Source organism: Limulus polyphemus, unplaced genomic scaffold (assembly GCF_000517525.1).
Source record: "Limulus polyphemus unplaced genomic scaffold, Limulus_polyphemus-2.1.2 Scaffold842, whole genome shotgun sequence".
In the NCBI taxonomy this organism is placed as follows: domain Eukaryota; kingdom Metazoa; phylum Arthropoda; class Merostomata; order Xiphosura; family Limulidae; genus Limulus; species Limulus polyphemus.
The window spans coordinates 205,784-217,718 of record NW_013666452.1 but is presented as its reverse complement, the minus strand read 5'-3'; the positions used below and the strand labels follow the sequence as shown (position 1 = coordinate 217,718).

General features: G+C 33.9%; 1 protein-coding gene across 4 annotated transcripts in view; it reads left to right on the top strand.

Moving 5' to 3' along the window:
* Positions 1–11,935, top strand: part of LOC106460817 (nucleolar protein 4-like) — an 88,982-nt gene that overhangs the window by 73,677 nt on the left and 3,370 nt on the right. For 3 of the 4 annotated variants that reach the window (XM_022387620.1, XM_022387618.1, XM_022387619.1), the window contains 2 exons: positions 2,949–3,357; positions 7,914–11,929. In XM_022387620.1, coding sequence (XP_022243328.1) covers positions 2,949–3,357; positions 7,914–8,077 — 573 coding nt within the window. In that variant the 3' untranslated portion in view covers positions 8,078–11,929. Of the gene's footprint in view, positions 1–2,948; positions 3,358–7,913; positions 11,930–11,935 lie in introns of those variants that run through there. The other variant, XR_002610848.1, reaches the window with a different exon arrangement.

Sequence of the window (11,935 nt, the reverse complement as noted above, 5' to 3'; positions counted from 1 at the left end):
CCCGTGGTGGGCAGAGCACAGATAGCCCTTTGTGTAGCTTTGTGCTCAACTACAAACAAACTAGTAATATTACTAAAACAATTAAGTGTGAACGCGGCCTCTTAGTTAAGAGGAATAGTAGTGAAAAATGGTTTAATACTCATAGTAAAAACGTAACAGCAACATAGATGACAAATAAATATTAACAAAATTTACTGAGGCGTCTTAAGCTTTCATAAAGATAACAACCACAGCCCCTTTCTTCTCATTGAACGTGATGTTAATTTCAACACTTCGTTTCTGCGGATAAATGTCATGTAATAGGTAGTACGTCTGTATTGCGACTCATGACTGGATCACATTACTACTACTGGGCAAGGATTATGTTTCTGAACTACCAAATAGTAAGAAAATAATATTAAAGTATACAGAAATAAGAACAGCACATGCAACTTCCAGGTAAAGAAAAGTATCCGTAATTGTGTTCTTTGAACCAATTTCAAACAATTTGAGCAAGACGATTTGTTGCATTAACGTCTTTAAAGACTCTTACCATCAGAGTGTGAGCATGTAAGGCATACGTGATTGTCAATATTCAGAAATACAAGGTATACTATTCTAAGAATCTAATATTTGTGAAGGGAATGTTTCCCAAACCATTATTCCACCTATAGCGGTAGCTTACATTTTTGGAACAACATAAGCAGGAGCCAGTGCCTCCATGGTTTCTCCATTTTCTCCACCAACAGTAGAAAATAAATAGTTCTACATAAATCATTAGATCACATTACGTATTTCCAGTTATTCATCGTCTTCAATTTACGCTCTAAGCTACACTAAAGACATGCTTTTCCGTTTGCATCTAAAAAAAGCAGTTTTTTTTTGGACTGGTGTTCGGCTGCCACATGATAGTTTTGTAATGCTTTTTCCTGATACAGTTGGAGACAATGAAATCCTATCCTGATATCTGTTGACTTTACAAGCCTCTCCAATTGTCTTTTTATCTGGTCAATCATCATCACTTGACGGCCACTGTTTTTCCAATGACAGGTGTATGTATACCTTGTAGATTTACATCGTTGGCAAACTCTTGTGGCATATGACTTTGAATAGCCAGCCAAGGAGACGATCTATGATAACGACGCTCTACTAGTGGATACCTTTTATTATTTGCCTGTGAATGTTACAAAGATCATTAGGCGAATAATTACAATGTAGACTAACCATGATATGATTAAATGTCTATATTTTTGAAGGAAAAAAAAGCAATAACTTGATACATACAAAATAAAGTTATTATTTGTGTGATACGTACATAAAAGTACTATTCTGAAAATAACTCAGTGTATGAGATAAGGGTACATGTATAAAATGATTTATCTGTAAAGTGTACCCAAAATCTATCACGAATTATCTTAATGTGTCCCGTTGAGTTGGCAGAAATATTAACAATCAGCGACCTATCTTATTTGTTTGATAATTGCATTATTATATATAAATATAATGCATTTAATTCCCATTGCAAGAGTATGAGGGCTTGAATAACTTGCAACCAACGGCAACGGAATATTATGTATCTCAGACGTTTATAAATTTGAATCAAGTTGAAAAATGTTTTAAAAGCTCAAGTTTTAACAAAAGCCAAATTCTGCTTACTCACCTAATTTGCAAAAGTAGTATTTATCTGGATAGTAACCATACCTAAAAACAGAACCGGCCCTGGGCAAAATTGTGGCCTGTGCGAACTTTGCATTAGGCGTCCCTGCCCCTGTAAAATTGACAAGAACTCTTAATTAAAATATTGATTTTGTTGGTCCTTGGGGTGGGCACTCTGTACGGGGGCACACGTCGCCCACCTCAAGTACTACCACTGCCTAAAAACAGTAGTGCTTGATGTTCTAAGTAGAGTTCTCTTCCGTTGTTTTTTATACCTTGAACAAAAAACGCGTTATTCATTTAAATATTTTGTTTTGTGCATATTTTATATAAATGTTTTTACCTTTAGATTGTATTCGAAGTATTCTAAACATAAATACTGGCGCTCCCTGGCCTGGTGGTTAGGGCGATCGACTCGCGGATTCGAATCGTCGTCACACCGAACATTCCAAACAAACAAACCAAACGTCCGCTACCCCACCCCCTCCAACTTCTGTTTCCGACTGCTCCTGAACTCTAATTTACAAAGAAAAAAAGCAAAGTTTAGAAACTCCTTGACTGACGTTGAACCTTGAAAAGGTTTCATCTTCTGTGTATTTTCTGGGAGAGGAGCTGACATGTGGAAGATGTAAATTTCAGATAAGGAAACGCGAAGTTCGGGTTCTCCCTAATCTTATACCAACACACTTCCAAAGTATATCCTGTAATTCGATTGATAGGACAGCAAATTGGGCATCATTTCTACAGCTTTAGAGTTTTCTTTTACAATCACTGTAAGGGTAAGGTCCTTCTACTACAAGTTTTACAAGTGTGTATATGGATAAGTAACTCTTACTTCCGTCTTACCCATCTCCAACGGTTTTATAACAGATCTGTCTGGCCTTCCAACACATTTATATTTGGAATTATTAAATTGGAACGAAATAATCCACTTGCTTTCTGTAATTGCTCGCAAACATATTTAATTTAAAGGTTATTTACTTATTTTGCTTAAATCATTTCTTGATTGGACCGTACCAACTCATTATCATTATTTCATATAAATTATTTTATTTTATACCGATCAAATTTGGTCTATCCTTCAATAAATTGTTATCGTCTGATTATTATTTGATATATTTCTTGTACAATTTACAACTGGTATATTGTTTTGTCTAAAATCGAAGTGAATAATTTACCGTCTAATATAATATAAATGTTGAACAGTGTGAAGCACTCTGAAAAAAAAAACACTATATTTCTACCCTGTCACTTTGTAAATTACACATAATCGTGCTTGAAAACGTTTACTGAATTATTTTCCCTTTTTTCAGTCTGAAATTGATCGAGCTCGTAGTGGTATACCAAGTTCCTCTACTATGACGTCATACACTGAAGCAGCTAACACCTCACGTTTTACAGCGACGCCTGTAAAAAATACATTTGTACATCCTCAGGAAACCCAACTCCATGCTCAATTCACTAAACCTATCCAGCACTCCTTACTACAGACCAATCGAAATTTTCCAGCTTCAATGTCATCACAAACTTCGGTTGCTCCAACTCGACTCAAAATTGTGAACGGTGTCACCTGTGAATCACAACCGTCCAGCAATTCATTACTGTCAAGTAGCGTCACCTATCGGGGTCTACCTCAGTTTCATATTGCTGTAACAGAGACGACAGCGTCTCACTCCAAAAATTCACACCAGGTGACACTTTCTAGTGGCACTCTAACGAATGGTAAGGAGAATGTTTCTGAACAAGCAAATGTTCAAAAAAGGATTTTAAACTACACATACACACGTATATATATATATGTAGTCTAAGAATAGTATACATGCTTCTCTGATGGATTCTAGGCTATTTTGATGCAGTAAATAATGTGAACATTGCCATGTTCCAATTATCAAAACTACATACCTGTTATGGTACCAACTTGTCATTTCATGAAATATTTAAGAAGGTGTTATATAAAAGTATTTATAATTGAACAACTAGATACAAACTGATAATTCCACGAAGTATTGGGGTAATACTTATTATACAAATCAGTTTCCACTCGGGCAAATTACTGATCAATCATTTACAAACTGAGTCTTTTAAAAGTCAGATTGATGCATGCTGGAATCTGTATGCTTTGTGACAACAATTTTCTCAGTATTATTTGACTAATAAAGGGGGATGATAATGCAATGGAAGATAACGCATAAGACAGGTAAAATACAAAAATGTATTATATTTTTCTTTCTTTTTTGAAACTCTCTGAGCAGAACCTCTGACTTCCTTTTAAGTACAAATATATCTTACTAGGTCAAAAAATGTAAATGAAATAAAACACTTTTAAATTTTTCATGTTCAACTTTTTGACTTAACAAATACTAAATATCAATATTATAAAATAAATGTAATACTTTATGAGCTGTATTAATTCTGTATTGTAATGCATGACCAGATTCTTTGGATCAATGCAAAATGATAAAATAACTTATGAGACTGAAAATAATTTTGGAGTCTGTGATATTCAATACATATGTTTTAATTTGTATCAAAAAATCCTTGGTTACCAAAAATAATACCGAGAAATTTCTCGTATAGCTACTACCCAACTTTCATCAAATCATGTGTACCTATGGCCAGTTTAAGCTTCATCTAAATTATTTTACACATAAAAATAATGGGTAATGAAAGAAAAATGTCTATTCTAAGTGATTCTACACAAGTGGACGAGAAGCATGCATAATAAGGCGGATGGCAAAAGATTCAAAGCCCACAGTAAGACAAGCTTGCTGATTTGGCAGTTCTTCTGAATGATGGGTGAAGCTAATTAAAGTAAAAATAAATAACAATTAATGTTAAGGTAAAAAAATGTTGTTATTAATCTTTATCATAATTTTAATTTGTATATTATTCATATAAAATTGATAAATGTTACTCTTCACCAACGTAATTTTGTTCATACCATAAGATTGGCAGTTCATTCAATTTGATAACATAAATATAGTCTCAATCACAACCATGTCTGTCGCATCCGCGCCATCATGGTGAATCCTGAATTTAGGCGAAAGGATAAATGCGTTTTGAAATGAGGTTTTTGATTTGGTTTCCACTTAAATGTAACTATCTGGTCTTCTCCAATTGTTCCAACATACATTTTCAGGGTAATCTGAAATCTGAGTCAAACTCACTAGACTGAATACTGTTATTTGGGGCTTTCCCTTGACCACCACCTCATTTGGCGACCTCATATTTATTATCTGTAACAATGGTGACGACAAGGCGAGGTGAGGGATGGCAAGTGTCACCCCTGAAATTTATCTGCTTTTCCTCCTGCTTTCCCTACAATTTCCAATAAAAACGTAATAAAAGATACATCTGCCAGAATTCAGTGTTTTCAGTTATCAGGCAACCCTACACAAGGAAAACTCACCCAACGAAACATGATTCAATCTATTAGCCCTGTTGTCTTTGCAATTAATCACAATAAGAATTAAGAAAATTTCGAAGCTACTCAGTTAGGTTGAAGCGTGGGCACCCAAGTCTAGAGATAAAATTAAATTGGAACCTTGAGCCGCGACAAACACATTAAAGAAGGTGATTATAATGTTAAACAAAACTATTTTATAACTTATTAATACAGTTACTTAGTTTTAAATCTATATTTAAAATATAAAATGTTCATTGAGTTTAAAATTTCATGTTAATGTCATTAATTCGCAGAGTCCGTGTGATACTTCAATGAAAAAATGCGCCGAGACGATAAAGAATATTAACGAAAACATTCCGCAGCAAAAATAATTATTCTTTCTTAGAGCTTCTTAATTGATCTTCCAAGGTTTCCTTCCATTTATCCTCTAAAAAAGCCTTCTCCCCTACTCCCAAGCCCATCTCTCTACTACCCCTCGCCTCCTTAATTTCAGAATTCTGGAGTCAGTACTAATCCAGAAACCAGCTGTCAGAAACGTCTAAATTTCATTCGCGCAGTTTCCAGTTAAACCTGGGGTGCTGTTGGGGTGCTGCTTGCTTTACACCGTTTTTATCGAACCTTTATTCGATCCAAGTACTATTTCGTACTGCTTGTTTTTTCTTTGCCTGGACCTCATTCAAACTGCAGTCTTATGTATTTATCTAACGGATATGCAGTGCTCCCCCAATTTCTATTTTACAAGTCGTGGCCCAGAAGCTTTTTCTTCTTTTACCCTAGGACTTTCCTGGATTTTTTGTTTTTCTTTAATGCGGCGACCTTCAATACGTCTGAACATATTTTTATAATGACGTTTTTATTTAAAGTGGATGAGGTCATGGATCATCTAGCGCAGTGATTCTGAACGTGGGGCGCACGCCACACAGGGGGACAATTTGAATATATTTTATGGGCAATTTGAAAATGCTACAAAAATAAAGATTTTACATTATATTATTATACCTTTTCTACACCAAATTTGTTTTTATATTAAGGAGGCATCAAATTTTTTTGAGGTGTCGAGGTGGGTCATGGAACAAAAAAGGTTTATAATCACTGATCTAGCGGCTTTTGTGTGTGCATAATTTTTAATTTCTGCTCTTGTAGATCGTGCTCGTGAAACGGAACCAGTTTTGATCATAAAAGTTCCTTTCACCATGGTTTTGTTAGATCTTTTCAGCAACCAGATTACTCTGAAATATTTATAGCAGAATTCTCGACTATTTTTCTATTTCTTTGTTGGATCCTCAGTAACCATTCTTACAGATTCCCTCAATTCTCAAGAGGCTTTATGGTTTTCGTATTCCCAAACTTATTTTTCCTTAATTGATAATGTAATCCTTTGCTTTCACAATTAACTGTTGTTTGTTGTAAAGTTCAATTTGTTTGGATTACTGGTCACTCAGGCAATATGGAGGATTAGCACGTTGGTCGTATTGCTAAAGAAGCATTAACACAACATTTGGTTACTGCTTCTTTTCTTTATAGTAAATGTGAGTTCCTTCATACTTTAACTTATGACAGAGGAAGATTTACTTATAGGATTTTCTATTTCTATTACCAAACTCGATGCATTTTCTTTCTGACAGATGCTTAGACATTATCATTTCCCGTTTACGTTTGGATACGTGTAGATTTAATTCCATTTTACATAAAGTTGAGGTAATATAGAAATATCGACGTTGTGGTTCCTTCCTGAAAACTAAAAGTCGTGTTACTTCTTATTTTGTTGCTTACTCTTTTTCTCAAAAAGTTTTATGCGACTCTCTTCCGCATTTTAGAACTCTGTTACAACAGTGGAAGTCACGTGACGCTGATGAGTTTCTCGAACGATGGGGGAAGTCAGAGTGTGATCGAGATGCCCTCTTCGTAGTATATAAGCCTGGCAGAGAAAGCCAGCAGGGTTAAAGCACGAAGAGAAAGCAGTAGTTACGTTAAGTTCCGTGTAATTTATGATTCTGTTAGTTTCGAGCTAGTGTGCCGTAAAGTGTGTGTTTTGCACTCGTCATGAGCGAAGTTATCGAGATTGTGAATCGCTGTGATTTATAGCGTGTATTATAAAAGTTGCTAAGTTTAAAGTGATGAGAAACGTACTGATTATAAAACTACTTTGTACTAAAAGTTTGTATCGAGGAAGAATAAACTGGTTTAATCAAGAAAAGACTTATATCGCTGAAGATCCTCGAAAAGAATTTCTACCGGAAACAAACAAACAACCAGATACGTAACAACTCCTTTCTCTTTTGCAAAAGTTACTAGGACCTTAATGTTCTCATATTACCTTGCATGTTCTACTTCAGTTTTTCAAAATTAGTTCCCTCATTCTGTAACTAGTTTATTAACCTATACATAATATCAGTTACTTTTTCAGGGAATTATAATGTTATTCAGGTTTTCAGTGACTCGGTGTATATGGGTCTGTGTGGGTCTCCAGTGCCAACTAAACCAAAAACAAGAACAAATTTTATGATTATAGTGAACATCAAAGACACGGCTATGTCGAATTGAGCCTAACAGTAATAATATCTTGTTTCTGGCTTCAGCACCCCCACATTATTATTATTATCAGATTTGAACGCTAAAATCCGGAGTTTGATTCCTCGTGGTGCATAGAGCGCAGATAATCCATTGTGTATCTGTGCACTAAAAAACAGCAAACGATCATATAATATTGCCAAAACTTTCACGACCTAATAAAGACTTTCGAAAAAGCTTAATAATAAGATCTTACTTTTAGTATCCATCAGAGATCATTTCTGTTAAGTACCTTGATGTTTTGTGAGTTTAAGGTGTATTGTGTAATACAGAAATTCTGACTTTCTAATATTTTCAACAGGTCCAACCGATCTGACTGTTAAGAAGCCTTCCATTCCACGTTATTCACTTAATCCAAATGAGGCCAACGCTGTCAGACAATTAATTGCTGGTTACCGTGAATCGGCTACGTTTTTACTACGATCAGCCGACGAACTGGAACAATTACTAATGCAGCAGAATTAACGACAACTCGAACTGATAAGACAGAAAACTTAGTTTCGTTCTCTTAAAGATAAATGTAATATATTTGTTGGTATATGATCGACAAATGAAGAGAATTTGGTACCATTTTATGTCATGAATCAATGTTGGCCTCTTCAGGGAATTTTTGTAAAACATAAAACTCAAACTAATTATTATTAGGCTGAATAAGACAATTTGACTTGTAGCAGTGCCAACTTTTTTTTATCTTGATGGGCCGATTCCTACATGGACACAATTCCTTTTTTCGAATCAATTATTCCGTTGATTTGTATTCACGACGTCACGTACTTGAGTGGCATTACTATTTTCAGATCAAATCTTCTGTTGATCTGAATCAGTGACACCATTTTCAATGTTAAACACCATTATTTAGGTGAATTGTGGTACTTGTATTTAACGTTTTATTGTGGTAAACTTACAAAAATATTTCAATGTCGTTACACTAATGATCCGTTCATACCTTTGTGGTAGCTTACGTTAATAAAATCAAAAACAAATTATTAAATCGGAACAAGATAAAACAGTAATAATTTTGCATATATGCACCAATATGGCAGGTTAATGCATGCTCAAGATACGAAAAGAGTCCAACATAGAGAGGTCTGCTCTCTGGAACTACCACTCACCAAAACACCACTTCCACAGCATCCAGAGTACATATCTAGACACTTGCTTTCAGAACCTTTGTCTCTGAATCATAAAAGATCATTTACACGGCCAATTTGGTAAGCTACTTCAACACTTTGCATGGAGGCTCAGTAAAATACTGCGCGTGTCTTGTTTTCCTGATCCCAGCTTGGTGTGTTCATTTCTCTTTCACGGATATTAATTTGGTACGATTGTACAAGAAATAACAAATAACTAAGTTTATGGGTATATTTACACGTCAAGAAATACAGTTTGTATAACAAAAATAAAATCACCTCCTTCAACAGCATAAGTACTTTTATCGTATTTACTAGGTGGCTCAGCGGTAAGCTCCGGAGCTGAAAATACTAAAATCGTGGTTCGATACCCGCGTTAGGTACAGCGAGATAGCTCATTATGTAGCTTTGCGTTTAACAAGAAACAAACAAGTTTATGTGAAATTATCACCTCACACAAATATGAACTTCATTAAATAGCATAAAAAATAAGTATGTTAGATTAAAAAGTTCAAATATGAATTTTTGGAGAAATCTTTGAATTGTCAAATGTTTGTGGGAAAATTAAATATTTTTGTATGTGTTGAAACTGCCATCACACAGAACCAGTTGTTGACAATCCTTCGTTTTTACTTAAGTGCCCCATTTTGAGTTACTAATCTTAAATTAGATACTGAATAAAGATAGTTTTGTATTTTTTCACTAGTATAGGAATTCCCAAAACAAGTTAACAGGAAATTTATAAGAAGGATATAATTTCATAAAATGTAATTACCTGTTTACTTATCTTTTATATCAGCCATACTTTAATTGCTTAGTAAAACAATGGATTTAGTCCCATCCTATGAAAATCACAGTAACCACTTCAGTCGAGTTTTAAAACAAGGCTTAAAAGCTTACTACATTTAGATCATTTCATTTAAAGGACTTACTAATGAAATTTCATCTAACTATTTTTGAAACTGTTCGACAGTCGACTCTTAGCTATCTAAATGATGCTTCTTAAGTAATTTCTAACTCGAAGCAAGTTATTGAAAAAATTATACATAACTACTTTTTCTTTAAGTCCTCGTATTACTTTAGAAAATTCGACATTCCAACTTAAAAAACAACAGATTTGCGATGTCCAAATTTTGAATTTTCGATCCTAAACACACAAAGATACCACTGACAGAAAAGCATTCCCAAATCATTCTCATAGAGTTCAACATTGACAGAAAACTGCCTCCCAAATAATTCTGCCAAACTGTAGCTCAAAACTGACAGAAAGGGATTCCCGATATTCTGTTAAACTGAAAAGAGTAATTCAGCATTCACTTTTAATTTTAATGAATGTTTAGCGGATAGATAATATCTATTTGTATATTTGGGGGAAAAAGAAATTACTTTTTTATTTTTCTACATACATGCATTTGTTTTAAAATACCCATCTCTTAAATGGCAGCAGATATCAGGTACGTTAATGTGTGCTTTTTTACGCAGAATAAGTTTATATAGTCCTAATTTTATAGTTGATAAAATATACAGTAAACTATTTTAAGGAGATGTCTTTAAAATAAAAATTAGATAATCAATTTAATTAAAGTGTCAGGTTTAAGTAAGGTATGTGATTCGAATAATTTAGGATTTAGCTGTGCATATAGTAAGTTAGGCTTAGCTTGACTATGCTGTTACATTTGAAGAGTGCTCCCCGGTGGCACAGCGGTATGTCTGCAGACTTACAACGCTAGAAACCGGGTTTCGATACCCGTGATGGGTAGAACACAGATAGCCCATTGTGTAGCTTTGTGCTTTATTTCAAACAAGCATTTGAAGCTTCGTTTTGAAATATATGGATGTTGTAATAATTTAAGTAAATATTTAAGTATTTGCTGTTTAAAAATTTTTTGTGACAATTTTGTTATAGTTGAATTATGTTTAGTGAAATAATAACAGTAAGGAAGCATGTAACAAAGGGATAAAACTGCTTTTAATAACGAATATTGACATACAATAGTTTCAAAACAAAGATATGAATGTTCATAAATTGTCTCCAGGCAGGGATCGAGAACTGTATTTTGATGGTCACGGAACGTTAAATCTAGTGCTGAAAACTGCTAAACGTGGTGTTATAATTCTATATTCATAACCTCTTTCACTGGCTACTATGTTATTTTATTCTGGCATGAACCATGTGCTGGACTATTACTAACTCACAGTTTATTTTTTAACGCCCCCCCCCCATACCCCGAATAAACCTTAGCAACGTCCCTGTTATACCTGATCGTTTTTATCTCCAGATAGATATGAATCACGGCTTGACATACGTTTTAGTATTATTCACGTTGTCAGGAGAAAACACATACGTTGATTGTCATAGGAAAATTAAGCGATGTTACTATAAGTTAGCCCGACATTGTTATGTGTTAATTGATAATGTTGAGTAAGCCTTGAACGATGTCACGTGTTTTTATACGCTTAGCTTTATATAAAGTTCACAGAAAATTAGTATTTAAATTATGATTGTAGAAAATGATGGTTCGTTTGTTACGAATATTGAGACAAAAAACAATTTCCTCTTAAAGTAGTATTTGTTCTTGGGATTATCTCATCTGAGGCATTTCATTTAAATCATATTTATCTAATATTTCAATCACGTTATACAAGTTTAAGTTTTACTTAAATTGATGTTAAAAGTGAGAATTCATATCGTGTAAAACAAATATTGCTTAATTTAAAAGACACGTATCGCAAGTTCGGAGTTCTAAATCTAATCCTTCAGCGTTATTAGCTCATAAAACCTTATGTTTGATAACTGAAAAAATTGGCTTTTAATATATTTTTCTCGAACATACTACTTAAAAGGAGGTTGAAAACAATATTGATCTGGTATTATTGTCTTGAACAATCAGTGCCATCTAGAGGGAAAATTGAAAGTTTTGTATTTTTCTATACATCAGTATTCAAGACTCTCGTTAGATAACAAATCTTATACCATGACATGTGTTATCTTAGTCTCCAGCATTAATTGAGTGTACACTTTGTTTGCATGTACACCAAGCATTAAACTTTTCATCATGAACTTGAACTGTAAAGAAATTAAATTATCGACATTGAATCTGCACATTGTTTGTCATAAAATTCAAACTATTACAGCAACCGCTTCATTTATTATGTTGTGTAATTACCTTACCTTAACTTATTTTAATGTTTA